The sequence below is a fragment of the Nomascus leucogenys genome, chromosome 12 (genome assembly GCF_006542625.1).
Source record: "Nomascus leucogenys isolate Asia chromosome 12, Asia_NLE_v1, whole genome shotgun sequence".
Classification (NCBI taxonomy): Eukaryota; Metazoa; Chordata; class Mammalia; order Primates; family Hylobatidae; genus Nomascus; species Nomascus leucogenys.
In genome coordinates, this window is record NC_044392.1 from 63,633,861 (window position 1) to 63,654,964 (window position 21,104).

Below are 21,104 nucleotides of genomic sequence, written 5' to 3' on the forward strand. Positions count from 1 at the left end.
CTGAGCTCCAGACTCAGATAGGACATCTCTTTGGCATCCATGACCCTTCTTTCCCCTCACCCACCACATCTTCCCCATCACCAAGTCCTGCCAGTTCTACCTCCTTGATACACCAAGTCTTTCTGCATCTCTAGTCACCACCTTAGTTCAAGCCTGCTTCCTCCCTCTGATGAATCCTGGCAACAGCATTCAGTCTGAGTTTCCTGTGTTTGCTCTGGCTCTTGCCTCTTCAAACCATTTCTGCATGGCAGCACTAATGATTTTTGTAAAGTGAAAATTTGATCAGGTCACTTATCTCCTTAAGTTCCTAGTAAGCCATCTGCTTCCCATTAACTTCAGGACAAAGTGCAAATGTGAGCATGTCAGTCACATCCCTTCTTGATCTGGCCTTTGTATATATTTCTAGCTCCAACTTTTGCTCCTTCCCTGACCCCAGGCAACACTAACCCTACTGAACTATGTGAATTCATTGTGATTTCTTTGGCCTTAGGACCATCTGATTTGCTGTTCTGCCTGGACCACATTTTCCTCTTTAGCACTCTCCTCAGATGTCACTTCCTCCAGGAAGCTGTCCACTATCTCTTAATGCCTGATTAGATGCCACCCCCACCTCTATCCCAATTGTTCTCAATGCACCCTGTACCTGTACTCCTTGTCCTTTTAGTTGTATCTGTGTTTCCCTCAGACTGAAAGTTTCCTCAGGGCATGTCCTCTGCCTGTTTCATGACTGTATTCCTAGTTTGTAGCATGGTGCCTGGCACATAGTAGGTATTAATAATCTTATTAAATGAAAGAACACGTGATTTCCTAAAGCTTTGTCATAGCTTACCAAAATGGTTAAGGACAAGGACATTGAAGCCAGTTGCCTCTGTTGGCAAATCCTGGCTCAGATGCTGACTATATGTGTACCCTTGGGCAAGCTACTCAACCTCTCCTGCTTTGGTCTGATTACTTTGAAAATGTTTCTTATCTCATGAGATTGCTTTGAGTATCAAATAGGTTAACGTTTATATGCCTGGCATAAAATAGGTGCCATATAAATAGGATAACTTATTCTACTTTATGACCAAGCATGATACTTTTGAGAGTGAAACAGATGCAATTAGTGATTATGCCAGGAAAATAGATGTTAATCGGGACCGTCTTGGGCTAACAGGGACATTTGGTTACCCTCTATATAAGAGCTCTTAGGTAAATAAACGTTTCCATCTTTGTTGCTTTTGTATTTCCGTGTCTATTTTCCTCTAGTGATTAGCAGTTTCTTCCAACCATGAAAGCTTGTGTGTTTGTCTTTAGAGACAACAGAGAAAAGGACTTGGGGGACAGTGTCAGAGGTTCAGAGTTGGTAGGGTACCATTAAAGAAACAGAAATGAAGTTGAATTCTTAGGCTCTGAGTATAGAAAAAAAGGGGAGCCTTTACACCCCACTGAAGCTGAGTCGGCTGTGTGGGTTTGACAATAGAAGGTCACGTGGTTTCCCGATGGGTTGTATGATTTCAAGGGGTCCAGCCTTTCCTGGAGCCTTGTCTGGGGAAGATTTGTGAGCGAGGCAAACTGTGCCAATCTGCTTGACATGCTTTTGCTGTCTGGTCATTGAGTTTGCTATTTTCTTTCAAACTGTTTCAGAAACATGTAGTTCTATTTGCTTCCCCAACGGAGTTCTTTTCATTCCCTTAAAATAGTTGTTTTTATGAACTGGGATAAACACCTAGTGTGCAGAAGTTTTGCTGCATGGTCATTCCAATTTGAATTCTATTATTTCTCCTGCTTACCTGGGGAGGAGAAAAATATACCTTCTAAACACAGTTTTCCTTTTCTGGTTTTCCAGACAGATGCACTGTCAGATAACGCACCTTGCAGCTGGCTACATCTGCCCAGAATACCAATTGCAGGCAGTTCTGGTGGTGACCACGATGTTGGAAGGGGGAAAGAAGGGGAAGAGGAGAGCAGCTTTTCTTATCTTGAAATACTGAAGCCTGTCAATCTGAGGATGTGCTCTTCAGAGATGTGTGCCAACTCCACTTGCACCCTCTCTCCATCTGGGGTGGGCGTGGAGGTAGTAGTGGGGAGGAAAAAGGAACAAGAGAATGAACTAACATTTGTGAAAATAATTTCCACAAAGCGTGTTGGTCATGTGCTTAATAATACAGGTGAGCCAGAGAGACTGAAGACATATTTGGCTCTTAGTTATTTCACATTTCATTCATTCAACAAATAATATATAAAGTGTTTACTATGTGTCAGCCACAACGCATCAATGTATATAAAGAATATTGTATAGGGCCAGGCGCAATGACTCACGCCTGTAATCCCAGCACTTTGGGAGGATGAGGCAGGTGGATCACTTGAGGCCAGGAGTTTGAGACCAGCCTGGCCAATATGGCAAACGCTGTCTCTACTAAAAATGCAAAAATTAGCCAGGGATGGTGGTGCATGCCTGTAATCCCAGCTACTTGGGAGGCTGAGGCACGAGAGTCACTTGAACCTGGGAGGTAGAGGTTGCAGTGAGCCAAGATTGCACCACTACACTCTAGCCTGGGCAACAGAGTGCGACTCTATCACAAAAGAAAAAAAAAGTAAAAAAGAAAAAAAAAAGAAAAATAAAGAATATTGTATAAAAGGTAGGCTTAAAGTTATATGTGGTAATTTTTTTTTTTTTTTTTTAGAGACAAAATCTTGCTCTGTAACCCAGGCTGGAGTAGAGTGGCACAGTGATAGCTCACTGCAGCCTCGAACACCTGGGCTCAAGCAATCCTCCCACCTCAGCCTCTTGACTAACAAAGACTATGGGCACATGCCACCATGCCTGGCTAATTAAAACAATTTTTTTTTTTTTTTTGTAAAGATGTGGGCGTGCTATGTTTCCCAGGCTGGTCTTGAACTCCTGGGCTCCTGGCCTATAAGGCGTGAGCTACCGTTTCTGGCCTATGTGTGGTAATTGTCTTAGTTTTGGACATGTTGAGCTTGAGATGCAGATTTTCCATTAAGCATTTGGATATAGCTATCTGGAACTCAGGGGAAAAGTCTGTGAAAGAAATATAGATTTGGGAATGATCCTCAAATAGGTGGTAGTTATAACACGAATACTGAGTGAAATAATCATGGTTATATGAGGGAGAAGAAGAGCATCAAGAATGGAACATCAAGTAACCCCTGAGTTTCAAAGGGAAAAATGATGAATTTATAAAGAAGATTAAGGAGGACTCTCCAGAGATGTTGATGGAGAATCAGGAGAGAGGGATTAATTTAATTATATTTTTTCTACTTCCTTTTTAAAAATCAACTCTATTGAGATGTAATTTACATACAACCAATGCACCTATTTTGAATGTACAGTTCCCAGAGAGATGCCACCATCAGATGCTACCACCTGAGCAGCTGACAGGCAGTTCTGGTGCAGTTTTGACAAGTATATACACTCATGTAACCCCCACTCAAGATATAGAACATTTCCTTTGTATTAAAAGCTCCCTCCAAAGTAACACCAATTATTTTCAAACTATTCCAAAGGATGAATAGGAGATAATTATTTCTAACTCGTTCTATAAGATAAGCATTACTCTAGTACCAAAACCAGATAAGGATACAACAACAACAACAACAACAACAATAAAACTACAGGCCAATATTCCTGATGAACATGGATGCAAAAATTCTCAACAAAATACTAGCAAACATAATCCAACAATGCATTAAAAAGATAACATGGCTGGGTGCGGTGGCTTATGCCTGTAATCCTAGCACTTTCGGAGGCGGAGATGGGTGGATCACGAGGTCAGGGGATTGAGACCATCCTGGCTAACACGGTGAAATCCCATCTCTACTAAAAATACAAAAAAATTAGCTGAGCATGGTGGTGGGCGCCTGTAGTCCCAGCTACTTGGGAGGCTGAGGCAGGAGAATGGCGTGAACCTGGGAGGCGGAGCTTGCAGTGAGCTGAGATCGTGCCACTGCACTCCAGCCTGGGCAACAGAGTGAGACTCTGCCTTAAAAAAAAAAAAAGATAACACATCAGAATCAAGTGGGATTTATTCCAGGGATGCAAGGATGGTTCAACATACACAAATCAATAAATGTGATACACCAAATTGTACAATAGAATAAAGAACAAAACCATATGATCATCTCAATAGATGCATAAAACAGCATTTGATAAAATTCAACATCTCCTTATAATAAAAACTTACAACAAACTAGGTATAGAAGAAACATACTTCAAAACAATAAAGGCCATATATGACAAACCCATATTTAACATCATGCTGAATTGAAAGCCTTTCCTCTAAGATCTGAAACAAGTCAAAGATGCCCACTTTCACCACTTTTATTCAAAATAGTACTGGAAGTCTTAGCCAGAACAATTAGGCAGGAGAAAGAAATAAGGGGAACTCAAACTGGAAAGGAAGAAGTAAAATTGCCGCTGTTTACAGATGACATGATCTTACATTTAGAAAAGCCTAAAGACTCCACGAAAAAAACTGTTAGAATACACGAATTCAGTAAAGTTGCAGGATACAAAATCAACATACAAAAATCAGCAGCATTTCTATATGCCAACAGCAAACAATCTGAAAAAGGATACATCAAGAAAGCAATCTCATTTACAATGGCTAATAAATTAATAATAAAATACCTAGGAATAAATTTAACCAAAGAAGTGAAAGATCTCTACAATTAAAACTATAAAACACTGAGGAAAGACATTGAAGAGGAAACACACACACAATGGAAAGATATCCCTTGTTCATGGATTGGAAGAATTAGTATTGTTAAAATGTCCATACTACCCAAAGCAACCTATAGATTATATGCAGTTTCTATCAAAATGCTGATGACGTTTTTTACAGAAACAGAAAAAACAATCCTAAAATTTGGATGGAATCACAAAAGACCTTGAATAGCCAAAGTAATCCTGAATAAAAATAACAAAGCTGGAGGCATCAAATAACCTGACTTCAAATTATACCATAAAGCAACAGTAACCAAAACAGCATGGTACTGGCATAAAAACAGACACATACACCAGTGGAACAGAGTAGAGAACCCAGAAATAAATCCATACATTTACAACCAACTCATTTTTGACAAAGACACCAGGAACATACACTGGGGAAAGGACAATCTCTTCAATAAGTAATGCTGGGGGCCAGGTGCAGTGGCTAAAACCTGTAATCCCAGCACTTTGGGAGGCCAAGGCAGGAGGAATGCCTGGGCCCAGGAGTTTGAGACCAGCCTTGGCAAGAAAGACTCTACAAAATAAAAAACTTATCCACATGTGGTGGTGCGTGCCCATGGTTCTAGCTACCCGGAAGGCTGAGATGGGAGGATCACTTGAGCCTGGGAGGTCGAGGCTGCTGTGAGCTGTGGTTGCACCACTGCATTCCAGCCTGGGTTACAGAGAGAGACCTCTCTGTCAGAAAACTAAAAAAAAAAAAAAAAATGGTGCTGGGAAAACTGAAGATTCATATGCAGAAGAATGAAATTAGATCCAGGTAAAAACTGAGCAAATGTTCTGAATAGACACTTCTCAAAAGAAGAAATACAAATGGCCAACAGGTATATGAAAAAATGCTCCACATCGCTAATCATCAGGTAAATACAAGTCAAAACCACAATGAGATATTATCTCACCCCAATTAAAATGGTATTATCAAAAAGATAAAAAATAACATGCTGGTGAAGATGTGGAGAAAGGGGAACTCTTGCACACAGTTGGTGAGAATGTAAATTAATACAGCCGTTATGAAAAACAGTATGGAAATTCTTCAAAAAACTAAAACTAAAAATACAACTACCATATGATTCAGCGATCCCACTGCTGGGTATAAGAAAGGAAATTAGTATATCAAAGAGATATCTGCACTGCCATGTTTATTACAGCACTATTTACAATAACCAAGATATGGATTCAACTATTTTATACTGTCCTCAGTAATATATGAGATTTCTAGATGCTCTATTTTCTCACCAAACGTGGTATCATTACAATTTTTAATTTGTAGTCATTCTGATAGGTGTGTGATAGTACTTCATTGTGATTTTAATTTCTGTTTACCTGATGACTAATGATTAAACATCTTATCATGTGCTTATTGGCCATGCATCAGGTCTATTTCTGGTCTATTTGGTTGTATTTGTATATTTGTCTTTCCTTACCCTAATATTACATTGTATTATTTAGAGTGCTCTATAATAAGCCTTGAAGTGAGGTTATACAAGTTCTCCAACTTTGTTACTCTTTATTTCAAAACTGTGTTGGATATTCTAGGTCCTTTGAACTTTCATATAAATTTTAAAATCAGTTTGTCAATTTCTGTGAAATAAAGCATGTTGGGTTTTTTACTGGAATTATATTGAATCTATCAATCATTTTGGTAAGAGTGGACAACAATATTGTGTCTTCCAATCCATGGACAAAATATATCTGTCAATTTATTTAGGTATTCTTTAATTTCTCTCAGCAATGTTTTCTAGTTTTTCATGTATGGATTTTGCACATATTTTGTTAAATTTATTCCTAAGCATATTATGTTTTTGATGCAATTTTATGATGTGCTTTGGTTTTTCATGTTTCTTGTGCCTGGGGTTTATTAAGTTTCTTAGGTTTCTGGACATCTAATTTTCATAAAAGTTGGAAAATTTCAGTTATTATTTCTTCATATCTTTTTTCTGACCTCCCTTCTCACTCTCTCTGTCTCTTTTTTCCCCCCCTTTGGAGTCTGATTGCCTCGTAGCTTACTAATGCTCTGGCCATTTTTTTTTTCAGTCTTTTTCTTTCCATGCTTCATCTTGGATAGTTTCTATTGCTCTGTCTTAAACTTCACTAATTTTTTTCAGTGTCTAATGTGTTGTTATTAATCTCAAATATTTTAATTTTTCTTTTTACAAGTTCAATTTGGGCCTCTTATTTCCATTTATTTATATTTGAGACAGGGTCTAATTTTGTCACCCAGGCTGAAGTGCAGTGGCCCAATCTTGGCTCACTGCAGCTTTGACTTCCCGGACTCAAGCGATCCTCCCACCTCATCCCCAAGTAGCTGGGACTACAGGTGCATACCACCATGCCCAGCTAATTTCTAAAAAATTTTTGTACAGATTGGATCTTCTATGTTGCCCAGCCTGGTCTTGAACTCCTAGAATCAAGTGATCTACCCACCTCGACCTCCCAAAGAGCTGGGATTAGAAGCATGAGCCACCACAGCCAGCCAATTTGGTAATTTAAAAATATCTTTGATGATTTTACTTAACATGCTTAATCTTTCCTTTACCTTCTTGAACATATGAATATAGCTTTAATAACCACTTAAATGTCTTTGTCTACTAATTCTATCATCCATATCATTTCTAGCTTAGTTCTCATTGATTTTTCTCTTCATTACAAATTGTATTTTCTTGCTTATTTGTGTGTCTTACAATTTTTTATTGAATTCCAAATACCATGTATTTTACCTTGTTGGGTGCTGAATACTTTTGTATTCTTATCAATTAATATTCTTGAGTGCTGTTTTATGATGTAGTTAAGTTACTTGAAAACTGTTTGGTCCTTCTGAGGCTTGCTTTGTTAGACATGACCAGAATTCTTTGGTGTATGGCTAATATTGCCCAGTACTACAGCAACGCCTTTCTGAATATTCTACCTGATGACCTGTTAATTATGAGGTTTTCTACTGTGGCTAGTAGGTGAACGCTGAAGATTTTTCCCTGTACTTTTTTCAGGTGTAATTTTTCTTAGCCTTTGGTAGTTTCCTTACACGAATGAGCAGATCAGCCTTCAGCTGCAGACCTTCCACAGATCCCTGGAGCTCTCTCTGTGTGCTGCTGTCTCAGCTCTGGTGCTCTGCCAGGTGAACTCTAGCTGGCTTGGCCTCCTCAGGTTCCCAGCATTTTCTCCTGAACTGAGGGAGACTTTTGGGCTCTGCCTGCATTCCCCCTTCCTGTGCTGAAGCCTGGAAACCCTTTCCTATCACAGACTGCGAAAATCATAGAACACACCTTGCTTGTTTCCTGAATTCACTGCCTGTGCTGCCTGATGCCTAATGTCTGAAAGCTGTTGTTCATATGTTGTGCCTGGAGTTTTAATTGGTCCCTCTTACTCCATGTTGATCAGAATTAGAAGTCCTGATGCTATTTTATTTAATTTTCTATTTTCATATATTTAGGGGGTACAAGTGCAGCTTTCTTACATGCATATATTACGTAGTAAAAACAGTCTGGGCTTTTAGTGTACCTATCACATTGTACCCAATAAGGAATTTTTCAGACCTCACCCTCTGATCTGGTTTGGCTCTGTGTCCCCACCCAAATCTCTTCTTGAATTGTAATCCCCACGTATTCAGGGAGGAATCCGGTGGGAGGTGATTGGATCACGGGGACAGTTTCCCCCATGCTGTTCTCATAGTAGTGAGTCCTCATGAGATCTGATAGTTTTATAAGTGTTTGGCAGGTTCCTCCTTCACTCACATGCTCTCCCTCTCACTTGCCACCACGTAAGTCATCCCTACTTCCCCTTCTGTCATGATTGTAAGTTTCCTGAGGCCTCCTCAGCCATGTGGAACCGTAAGTCAATTAAACCTCTTTCCTTTATAAATTACTCAGTCTCAGGAAGTTCTTTATAGCAGTGTGAAAATGGACTAATACACCCGCCCTCCCACCCTTCCACCTTTTGTAATCTCCATTGTCTGCTATCCTACTCTGTATGTCCATGTGTACTCATTGTTTAGCTCCCACTTATAAGTGAGAACATGTGGTATTTGACTTCTTGTTTCTGAGTTATTTCGCTTAGGATAATGACCTCCAATTCCATCCATGTTGCTGCAAAAGACGTGATTTCCTTCTTTTTTATGGTTGAGTAGTATTCCATGGTGTGTGTGTGTGTGTGTGTGTGTGTGTGTGTGTGTGTATAACATTTTCCTTACTTGATGCTCTTTTAAATGGTATTAAAGTTTTTTAAAAATTCCAATTATTTATTCATAGGCTATGCAGAAATACTTTATTTTTGATATTTGACCTTATATATGGTAACCTTGTTAAATTCACATATTAGTTTTCACTTAAATTTTTTTTTTTTTTTTTTATACAGGGTCTCACTCTGTTGCCTGGGCTGGAGTACAGTGGCATAATCTTGGCTCACCGCAGCCTCAACCTCTGGGCTCAGATGATCCTCCCACCTCCAGTTCCCAAGTAGTTGGGACAACACGTGTGTGCCCCCATGCCCGGCTGATTTTTTTTGTGTTTTTTTTTTTTTGTAAAGACAGGGTTTCACTATGTTGTCCAGGCTGGTCTTGAACTCATGGGCTCAAGCAATCTGCCTGCCTTGACCTCCCAAAATGCTGGAGTTACAGGCATGAGCCACTGTGCCCGATCAAAAGGAATTTTTTTAATTTAAATTTTTTTTTTTTTTGAGATGGGGTCTTGCTCTGTCACTCAAGCTGGAGTGCAGTGGCGTGATCATGGCTCACTGCAGCCTTAACCTCCTGGGCTCAAACAATCATCCTACCTCAGCCTCTCAAGTAGCTAGGACTACAGATGTGCACCACCATGACCAGCTAATTTTTTATTTTTTGTAGAGACAGGGTCTCACTATGTTGCTCAGGCTGGTCTTGAACTTTTGGGCTCAAGTGATCCTCCCACCTCAGCCTCCTTAAGTGCTGGGATTACGGGCATGAGCCACCATGCCTGGCATTTTCATATATACATATATATATATATATAATATATATATATATATTTTTTGTGTGGTGGATTCCTTAGGAGTGTCTATAGGCACAATCATGTTATCTGTGAATATAGAACTTTTTACTTCTTCCTTTACAGCTTGTATTATCTCTGTCGCTCCCCCTTCTGTACTGGAAATGCCATACATTGTTGAATAGAAGCAGAAAGAGCAGCTATCTTCTTGCCTTCTTTTTGATCTTGGGAAGGAAAACATTCATTCTTTCACCATGAAGTATGATGTAAGCATTAGGTTGCTTTTTTTTCCTTTTTCTGAGACAGAGCCTTGCTCTGTTACTCAGGCTGGAGTGCAGTGGCGTGAATGGCTCACTGCAGCCTCAAATTCCTGGGCTTAAGAGATCCTCTCGTCTCAGCTTCCTGGGTAGCTGGGCCTGTAGGAGTGCATCACCAGGCCCAGCTAATTTTTTATTTTTTGTAGGGTGTCATTATGTTACCCAGACAAAGCACTGTAGATGTTATTTATTTATTTATCTATTTTTATAGAGACGGAGTCTAACTATGTTTCCCTGGCTGGTCTCGAACTCCTAGGCTCAAGTGGCCTCCCAAAGTGCCGGGATTACAGGCATGAGCCACTGTGCCCAGCTTGTAGATGTCTTTACTGGGTTCAAGAAGACTATGTGGTGGGTAATGCAAGTATACTTACGAAAGAAGGGGATAAGTTGAGAGTTCTTGGATTTAATTTTCTCAGTGAAGCAGGAGGACAGGCTATCTGATGAGGGGTGGGGAGAATAAGGTGGATTTGTAATAGTCCTTCATGAACCTCTCAAAAGACAAATCTGTGGCAGAGTGTACAGTTTTCTGTACCAGGACTCGGAACTCCAGGTTTAGGACCAGGGTGGACAGCTGTAGAACTGGGTTCTGTAGTCAGGGTTTTCCAGGACTTATGAGTGGAGGGTAAAGGGAGCACGGATATTGAGGGAGCTGGCGGGAAATAATTCAAGTCGTTGGCCAGAGGTCTAGCTTGGGTTTTAAAAGACCGAAGCCTGGGAATTGAGGGGAAAGTAAAGATAAACTGTGAGGCCACGAAGGGGTTAAAGGGCTGGAACTCAGTGAGGCCAAGGAGTGGTGAAGTGGGAGGAAGAGAACAGAGTTGGGAGGATTGTGGTTCAAGTGGGATATTGAAGTTTCATTTTTTTTCCACATCAGATGGGTAATGTGCCAATGTTGTAACAAGGTTTGAGGGAGGCACATCTTACACATGAAAGCGAAAACCCAGTCTTCACGCTTATGAACTACAAAAGTATCCAAAGTGTTTTTGAGAGGCAGTGGAGCTATGGTAGTAATGGTGTAATTGTGGCCTTGAAAAGTATAAGTAGAGCAGAAGGTTATTTGAAATGATTAGCGGAAGGTTAGGGTGTGGGATGGATTGGGTTTGGCAATTTGTCTCAGGATGATGGTGGGAGTTAATGTGTAAGGTAAATGGGGGAGTCCTCAGCCGCTGTGGGCCAGGGTCATTGACAGCCAGAAGAAGTAGAGGGCAATGAACTGTTTGGTATGAGGGGGGCTTTGACAAAGGTAGAAAAGTAATCATGTAGAACTGGCAGGGGAAGCTGGGAGACTGCTGACCCCAAGTGCCCCCTTCTTGGCTGGAAAATAGAACTCGTGGGAGGAAGAGCAGCTTTCCCTTAAAAGGGCTGCAAGGGAACCAGTGTCCTTGGGGCAAGGCCAGGCTTCAGTTACGGTAAGGAGGAGGAAGGTATAGTGAAAGTTCTTGCAGGTTGTTGTGGATATAGAATAATTTGTTTTTAGTTGAATGAGGTTACCAAGAACACAGAAGGAAAACTGACAGGAAGATGCCTAGGAGACAGGTGGTGTTCCAGTGACAGTGAAAGTCCCAGTGAAAAGACTTAAAGTGCAGAGACTGTTTCACCCATGTATCACAGTATCAGCCACATAGTAGGTGCTCATTGAATACAGCCAAGTGAATGGCTGAATACAATTCGTTTCTTGTGGTTTCTTACTTTGATTCTCTTTCATTTCTCCATCTGTTTCCTGGGGAGTGCTGCTGCTTTTATCCCCCTAGTTCTGAAATTTATAGCAGTTTTCTCTCTACAGTCCCAATTCTTTCCGTCTGGCAGAGTCGGTGCCTTATTATTCTGTGGCGTAACACCCTAGGAGGGCCTGGAAAGCCAGAGCTGAAATCTCTCTCTGGTGACAACTTGGGAGAAGCTGAAGTTCAGAAAAAGCAAAGACTTCGTTCAACAGAATAGATTAAGATTTACCATAGACTGTGAAAGAAATAAAGATGCTTCTCTCGGTCAAAGTTTGAGGCTACCAACCTGTACTGATAGCTACCAGCGGGGTGGCGTGTGGGACCAGGGAGAGCAGTAGTCCACGGCGGGCTGTGGACTGTCAGGCTGTGTGCAAGGCAGCCTCCAGCAGGTGGGGCTGTGGAGTCGCAGAAGGCTGGCCGCCTTGAGCGGAACGCGGCGCTGCTGCCACCCTCTGATTTGGATGGAATCATCCCTGCGGTATGTAGAGTGAAGCTCTCCATGCTACCTTCTCATGGAGAGTCAAGCTTGGGAGATTGATTTTGCTATCTTCTCATTCTCTACCATTACTCCAGAGCCCTATTGCCTCGGGGGAGGGGAAGGTCTTGATGATGGGGAATGTCATCTAATGGAACGCTCACAGGGTTTATGAGTTTTAAGTCCCAGAGCACCCACATTCTAGCTGTGGGCACACAGGCCACTTGCTGGACCTCTGAGAGTGAGTGATAATGGAAATATATGTGAAAACCTTGGTAGAGTGAAGACTCTAAAAATATAAGGATTTATTATTAATGCTTAATGGGTAGTTAAGAGCAAAAATATGTTCTTTGATCTATTCTAGAGAAGAGGAACTCTAGGGAAGGTATGGGCTAAAGATTTTCCTATTCGCAGAAGGATTGGTCCTTTTGACTATATGTTTTCACTTCTGTCAGGTCACATAGTGGGGTGAGGGGTAAGAATGCCAATTTGCTACAGAACATTCTAGGGAGGTTGTAAGCACTCAGAAAACAGAATTCATAAAAATAATTGTAATAAACTACCATCTATATAACTACTGTATACCAGGCACATTACATATGTTATTCAATTTGGTCATCATAACAGTACAATAGGATAGATGTATTTATCTATTGTAACTAGAAATTGAACATCAGCATCTGAGAGGTATGAATGGCAAAAGGTTACACACATAATAAGCAGTGATGGCAGGATTTGAACCCAGGCCTTTTTGGCTTTAATGGCTCATGTCTTTCCCATCATAATGTGTGAACTCATCCTTCACTAAATCTCTAAGCCCATTTCCAAGGACCTGTCTTAAGCTGGTTGCTTAAGAATAGCTCAAGGAACTTGTTAAAATGCATGTTCTTGAACCCCATCCTGGGGGAGCCTCATGAATGATTTAGATTTTTCCTTTTCTTTCTCTCTTTTCATGCTACATTCCCTTCTATTACTTTAGTTGTTGAACAGTCACAGTAATCAGGACTTCTGTTTTTTGAACGCCTTATACCTTACACCTTTCCTTGAAAACAATGGCAAATGCAAACTCATTTTGTCAAGCCAAGGATCCCTGAGTTTCCCCACCAGAGGATTATACAATCAGCAGCTCCTTTTTGTTTCAATAACACATTTTTATCTCCCTTATTTTGCTGGGGGTGCAGGAGTTATGTTTGGACACAGATACTTCACTACCAGGGAGAAGCTTCTGCTTGGGGAGGACTTAGCCCTGGAAGGGAGATAGGAGCAGAAACCAAGTGGATTCCTTGGGTTTTATTCACCTAGATCAATCAACAAGTATTTACTGAATACTCTGTGCCAGGCACTAGGCCAGGTATTGGTGCTGGAGCAATGCATACAATAAAGTCCCAAAAGTTATGGAGTTTTAGGCAGGTGGACAGAGAAGGGAGCGGGTATTCATGCAGAGATTCAAATGAAGTGGCAAAGTGAACCATGAACTTCTGGGGAGAAGCATACCTGGCAGAGGGAATAGCAAAGTGCAAAGACTCCAAGCATGAGTCTCCTGGGAGTGTCTGAGGAACAGCAAGAAGGCCAGCGTCCAGCAGAAAGGCAAGAGTGGAGTGTGCAAGGAGGAGCAAGGTAGGAGGTGGGAGGGGAGAGGCACCGCTGGTTGGATCATGACCTTCTAGGCCATTGGGAAGATTTGGGTTTTGTTCCAAGGGAGACAAGGAGCCACTGGAGGGTTTTCTGTAGGAAAGTGACATGATCCAATTTACATTTTAAAAGGATGACTCTGGGTGCTGGGTTGAACATAGACTTCAGGGGGCAAGGTTGCTACCAGAATACCAAGGCAGCTCTGTCTGTCTGCATCTCTTGAACAGTTTTGGCAGATTCTATTCCTCATCTCTCCACCATGGTCAACAGGCATTAGTCCATTTTGCATTGCTATAAAGGAATACCTGAGACTAGGTAATTTCTAAAGAAAACAGGTTTATGTGGCTCGATTCTGCAGGCTGTACAAACATGGTACTGGCATCTGCTCGGCTTCTGGTGATGCCCCAGGAAGATTTTACTTATGGCAGAAGGCACGTCACATGGTGAGACAGGGAGCAAGAGAGAGATGCCAGGCTCTTTTAAACAACCAGCTCTCATGTGAACTAATAAAGTGAGAGCTCACTTATTACCGTGAGGACAGCATTAAGCCATTGGCGAGGGATCCACCCCCATGACCCAGACATCTCCGCCATGCACCACCTCCAACACTGGGGACCACATTTCAACATAGATTTGTAGGGGACACACATCTAAACCATGTCAGAGGTCAAGCTTTGCCCCTCCATCAGTCCTCTCTGCTCGTCTTATTCACTCTCAATCATAGCACCATGTTTCTCAAAAGTTGCAAATTGGTTGCAGTAGTGGATTTGAGAGTTGTGAGAATGTTGGCCAGAATTAGTTATGTCTGAATACCAGACCAGCCAAGCCAAAATGCCGCTATTATACTAGAATAAAGCAATTTCTACTTTACGGACAAAGTGGCAGAGCCATAACTCATTTACTCACTGACTCATTCACTCATTCTTTCAGCTCTCATTGAGCACGTACCATGTGCATAAGCCACTGCATTAAGCTGCTGGAGAACTACACATTTTAAAAAAGCTCCTTAAGACATAAACTCTGCCCTTGAGCAAACTCTTAAACTAGTTACTAGCATTTATCAATCACTTTTGATGGGTAAGACACTTGTTTAAGTGCTTTTTATGTATTGCCATATTTAATACTCAAAATTAATGTGATCAGTTAGGTACTATTTTACTATTTTAAAGATGAGGAAATCAAGGCACCTAGAGGTTAAGTAACCTGTTCAAGTTGGTTATTAGGTGAACTGAGATCTGGGCCCAGATGATGTAGCTCTAGGGTGCAGATGACTGCTTCTTAGGCTAGAGGGATAGCTAAACACATAATTATAATGCAATGTCATGGGTACTCACTAGAGCTACTGGGAACTTTTGACATTATTGAGGGGCAAGGCCCAAAGCCTTTTCAAATTTCCAATCCTGTTAATTTCACTGTAGTATATAACTTCTCCCCATAAAATGCTGTGAAGTACAACTAAGATTTTTAAGTGATCCTTCCAGATTCTTAATAAAAGATTAATTTATAAAGCTATTTTCTGGCTAAGGACCATTCCATTTTTGAACTGTTTCACTCACTCATCATTTCCATCACCAGATGATAGTTTTTTTTTGGTTGTTGGTGGGGGGAAGGTGGGCAGTCCATTCTCCATAAAAGAAAAATTAAAATTTGTTATGTTAAGTAGATGCCAACCAAGTTGGTTTGGGTTATGAAGCCTTGGGGGTGGGTCGGGGCTCGTCTTACTCACTATCTCATCTAATCCTTCTCTGCAGGGACTTCATAGCTGGCTGGAATCAAATTTGTGCCTTAGTAAAATGACAAATCAGTACAAGTTGGGGGACCTTTATGGTCTTTTGGGAACAGCTGAAACCACAACTCTTACATCCTAGAATATCAAGGGGGATATATTATTGGATTCCCAGTTGCTGAGAGAGCACAGACTGAGCCACAAACTAACTCTGTCTGGAGAAGACAAGGAAAGCTTCAGGGAATAGTTTAGATTTGAGCTGGGCTTGAAAGATACATTGATAGTCAACAGCAATAAGGTGAGAGAAAGGTGTTCTAGTAAAGGAAAAGTTTGTGTGAAAGATCTGGGGCAGTGTCAGCCAACTGGGCTTTCTGGGATCATTCCATCCTAAAACACCAAGTCCTTTGGATGGGACAGAATCTGAGCAGCAGTCTCTGTCACACTTTTTCCATTTTGTAGGATATTATAATGACACTTTTTTTTGTTTTGTTTTGTTTTGTTTGAGACGGAGACTTGCTCTGTCACCCAGGCTGGAGTGCAGTGGCATGATCTTGGCTCACTGCTGGAGTGCAGTGGCGTGATCTTGGCTCACTGAAGCCTTCCGGGTTCACGCCGTTCTCCCGCCTCAGCCTTCCAAGTAGCTGGGACTACAGGCACCCACCACCACGCCTGGCTAATGTTTTGTATTTTTAGTAGAGATGGGGTTTCACCGTGTTAGCCAGGATGGTCTTGATCTCATGACCTCGTGATCGGCCTGCCTCGGCCTCCCAAAGTGCTGGGATTACAGGCGTGAACCACGATGCCCGGTCTTTTTTTTTTTTTTTTGAGATGGAGTTTCGCTCTAGCCTCCCAGGGTTCAAGCGATTCTCCTGCCTCAGCCTCCCAAGTAGCTGGAATTATAGGCACTCACCATAATTTTTTTGTATTTTAGTAGAGATGGGGTTTCACCGTGTTGGCCAGGATGGTCTTGAACTTCTGACCTCAGATGATCCGCCCACCTTGGCCTCCCAAAGTGCTGGGATTACAGGTGTGAGCCACTGTGCCCGGCCTAATGATACATTGTATATTTGCTCATGAATTCTCTCTCTCTGTCTCTTTCCTTTTTTTTTTTTTTCTGTCTCTCTAGCTTTATTGAGGTATAACTGACATACAATAAACTACACATAAAGTTTACAATTTCATGAGTTTAAAACACATCCCCAGAATCATCTCCAAAATCAAGACAGTGAACATACCCATCATCCTCTGGAGTTTCTATGGATCCCTTTGCCGTCTGTCTTTCCTACCCACTTTTGCCCCTTTCCCCCAGCCTCAGGCAGCCACTGATATACTTTTGGTCACTATACATTTGTTTGTATTTCTAAAAATTTTACATAAATGGAATCATATAATATGTACTCCTTTTTTCAAGAGTCTTTCACTTAGCATAATTAGAGACTCATTCACATTGTTCTGCATATCAATAGTTCATTTTTTTTTTTTGCTGAATAATACTCCATTGTATAGATACACCACAATTTGTTTCTCCATTTTACAATGAAAGGGCAAATGGGTTGTTTCTATTTTTTGGCTATTACAAATAAAGTTGCTATGGTGAATCTTGTACAAGTCTTTTCTGAATTTATGCTATCTTTTCTTTCGGGTAAGTACCTTGGAATATGTTTGGTATGTGTTTGACTTTTAAAGAAACTACCAAACTGTCTTCCAAAGTGGTTGTACCATGAAAGTTCCACCTGTTCCACATTTTTGCCAACACTTGTATGGCCATTTAAAAAATTTTAGCCATTCCACGCCTTCACGCCATCTCGGAGCGGATAATGCGGTGAGCAGGCACCGCGCCGGCAGACTCGGCTGGATCTGCGCACCCGGCCGGGATTGCGTGCGCCCGCGGGAGGCCCTGGGCAGCGGCTGGGATCCTCAGCGGTGGCCGGTTTCTCCTGGTTGTGGTCAAGACTGGATGATGTAACTGGCTCTCTAGGAAGCCTCACTTGGCCGTAACCTCAGGAAGGTTCTCTTTGACCCCATCTCATTTCGAAGCCACTTCTGAAGCCACTTGACAAAAATGAAGTGACAGTTCCTATCAAAAAGGATTCAGAAACATATACCATCTGTGAAGAAAGTGGCCCTTTTTCCCACTTGCAAAATAGACATTCTCAAATTCCAAAATGCCAGCCAAGACCCCAATTTACCTGAAAGCAGCCAATAACAAGAAAGGAAAGAAATTTAAACTGAGGGACATTCTGTCTCCTGATATGATCAGTCCCCCGCTTGGAGACTTTCGCCACACCATCCACATTGGCAAAGAGGGCCAGCACGATGTCTTTGGAGATATTTCCTTTCTTCAAGGGAACTACGAGCTTTCACCTGGAAACCAGGAGAAAGCACACCTGGGCCAGTTCCCTGGGCATAATGAGTTCTTCCGGGCCAACAGCACCTCAGACTCTGTGTTCACAGAAACACCCTCCCCGGTGCTCAAAAATGCCATCTCCCTCCCAACCATTGGAGGATCCCAAGCTCTCATGTTGCCCTTATTGTCACCGGTGACATTTAATTCCAAACAGGAGTCCTTTGGGCCAGCAAAGCTGCCCAGGCTTAGCTGCGAGCCCGTCCTGGAGGAAAAAGCTCAGGAGAAAAGCAGTCTGTTGGAGAACGGGACAGTCCACCAGGGAGACACCTCATGGGGCTCGAGCGGTTCTGCATCTCAGTCCAGCCAAGGCAGGGACAGCCACTCCTCCAGCCTGTCCGAACAGTACCCCGACTGGCCAGCCGAGGACATGTTTGACCATCCCACCCCATGCGAGCTCATCAAGGGAAAGACTAAGTCAGAGGAGTCCCTCTCTGACCTTACAGGTTCCCTCCTCTCCCTGCAGCTTGATCTTGGGCCCTCACTTTTGGATGAGGTGCTGAATGTAATGGATAAAAATAAGTAACAAGATGCCAACTTTTTTCCTTTGGGGTAAAAGGTACAAAAACAAACTAATCACAGTTGAAGAGAAGGGCTTCCGGAGCTGTATTTGTAGTTTTGTGATGGGTTTTCTAAAATAATATTCTTACAAAGTATTTTTTTACCTGTTATGCCCTGTTTACGAAAACAATTTAGAAAAAAACAACAAAGCAAAACCTATCTTGGCAAAAAGAGGAAGTGAGTCAGAGCCCATTTTCAGCAGGCACTGGTGACGTTCGGCTCACATATTGTTTGCAGACACACAAGAAGTCTGGCTTGGCCAGGATTGGCACTAGCTATGAAGGGCTGAGCGAGTCACATTAAGGAACTTCACAGAACTTTATAGCACTCTGACATTTTCTGAGCAAGAGGAAGTCAAAATTTATTTAACACCTAAGCCTTTTTGTAGACTCTTTTCTATATATTGCTTGGGCTCACCATAGCGAATTCTCCAGTGTTAAAACTTCTCTGTTTTCACATTTGAACTTTATGGGTTTTGGGAATTTTCTTGTAGTTCTTACATATCCCTATATATTATATCTATATTGCAAAATTTCAACTGTCAGCTACATGTTGGTAAGACACAGGCAAAGTATTACTGTAACTAAGTTATTTTTAAAGTTAAAATATATTTTTACGTGCCTTTGGCTTTTTATTGCAGAGTCTACATTTTATAGATTCTACATCAGAAGATGTCACTTGTTTCCATTGGGATTACATTGTAAGCTGTGTATGTGTGTGTTTGGAAAAGTGTATTAACACTTAGTTTTTTTTTCTTCATCTGTTATCATACTTTTAACAGCAACCAATAACGGACTGTAAAGTGTAAAGGCACAGGTTACTCATGATGCTTCTGCAGAGACTGTGGGCTACACCACATATGTTATTTGGAAATATAGGTATTTTAGTACAGTACATACTTGCATTACATAGGTACTTCAAACAACACAATAAGGAGTAAATGATAAAGTGAAAAAAAATAAAAAAAATAAAAAATTTTAGCCATTCCAATAGGTATGTATGGTGCCTCATTATGGTTTGAATTTGCATTTCCTTAATGACTAATTATATTGAGCATCTTTTCATGTTCTTACTTTCCATCGATCTCCTTTGTTGAAGTGTCATTTCAAACCTTTAGCTCATTTGAAAAATCGGTTGCTTTCTTTTGTTGGATTTTTAGAGTTTGTTATATTTTCTGGACATAAGACCTTTATCAGAAACGTCTTCTGCAAAGAGTCTTTTCAAGTGTGTGGCTTGTCTTTTCATTCTTTTAGCAGTGTCTTTCAAAGAGAAAAATTTTTAGTTTTGATGAAGTCCAATTTATCATTTTTTTCTTTTATGGATTGTATTTTTGGTGCCTTAGCTGAGAAATTTTTACCTGAGACTCAAGTTCACACAAATTTTTCTTCTATTTTTTAAGAAGTTTTATAGTTTTAGGTTTTACATTTAGATCCATGATCTATTTTGAATTAATTTTTGTATGTAGTGAAATGTGTGGATTGAAGTTTATTTTTATTTATTTTTAATTTAATTTAATATTTTTATCTTTGGCCAGCCTCTCAAGCCAGAGCATGCTCAGAGAGACTTCTTATTTTTATTTTTGATATGATATCCAATAATTTCAGCACCATTTGTTGAAAAGTTATCCTTTCTCCACTGAGTGGCCTTTGCAATTTTGTCAAAAGTTCTTTTTTTTTTTTTTAAAGAAGACACGACCATTTCATAAACTTAACGAGCCATATCAGTTGTTCATTATGAAGACGTGATGCTTCATAGTCTTGGATCCTTTCTTGAGGTTTGTGGTTGAAACTAGTTTCACAACTTGGACTAGGCACTGGCCTCAGATCAGGATAGAATTATTCCTGTAAGGCCAGATAACTTTTTTTGTTTTAAAGGGTAGAATTAATATTTGTTTGTCATTTATAATCAGATGACAGCTGGGGATACAGTCTCCATACTTCATTTTTTTTGGTAAATAAAAAAACTGCAAGTTTTAAATAGCCAATGGCTCATTATGTTTTCAGAAAACATGATTAGCCCAATTTATTAATGGTGACTTCAAGTTTTTCCTTATTATCTCCAAAAGCTGGAGCCCACCCACCTTTCATTCCTTTTTAAAAAACTGGAAGATGGCATGCATTTCTTCATACTCTGAAGCAAACAACCTACCCTGACAGTCATCCACATCTGCCTTGAGGAACACCACACTGGAATACTTTTCAGCAAGGGAATGGAAGAAGGGCTTGATCATTTTGCAAGGCTCACATCATGTGGCTGAGAAGTCAACTACAAGTTTATCCCCTGTAGCATCCGAGCCTTCCTGAAAAGCAAACTTGCTCTTCTGCTTCACCATTTTGACTGTTGGGGTCTGATGACTGACTGTAAGAATTGATGGAAATGGATCCAAAGTGCTGGACCAAACTTTGGCCAGAGGACCTTTGTCTTTTGGATTGTCCTTTAAGCCCTGATGTTGAACTCATTTTCTAACAGGAAGGACAGACTAGTATTTCTGTTTTCTGGTTGATTGATCTGTTCTCCTGATTGTCCTTAATGCCACATCTGGCTTTTCACTGGGTCACAGCTATCTCTGTTCTTTTCTCCC

The 21,104-nt window shown here is 41.0% G+C and overlaps 1 protein-coding gene, 1 non-coding gene and 1 pseudogene across 2 annotated transcripts; 1 reads left to right on the top strand and 2 right to left on the bottom strand.

The window, feature by feature from the left end:
• Positions 1–10,872: 10,872 nt before the first annotated feature.
• Positions 10,873–10,976, bottom strand: LOC115837805. Its single transcript, XR_004032855.1, has one exon. It is a non-coding gene; the product is annotated as a small nucleolar RNA U13 (small nucleolar RNA).
• Positions 10,977–17,354: 6,378 nt separating this feature from the next.
• On the top strand, positions 17,355–19,471 carry LOC100606797 (cdc42 effector protein 3-like). Its single transcript, XM_003267981.3, has one exon. The coding sequence runs from the start codon at positions 17,724–17,726 to the stop codon at positions 18,486–18,488; it is 765 nt and encodes a 254-aa protein (XP_003268029.1). The 5' UTR covers positions 17,355–17,723; the 3' UTR covers positions 18,489–19,471.
• A 1,064-nt stretch (positions 19,472–20,535) lies between these two features.
• Positions 20,536–20,855, bottom strand: LOC100604333 (annotated as a pseudogene).
• Positions 20,856–21,104: the final 249 nt, after the last annotated feature.

Coding starts and splice junctions, on each gene's coding strand:
- LOC100606797 (XM_003267981.3), top strand. CDS start 17,724: ATGCCAGCCAAGACCCCAATTTACCTGAAAGCAGCCAATAACAAGAAA.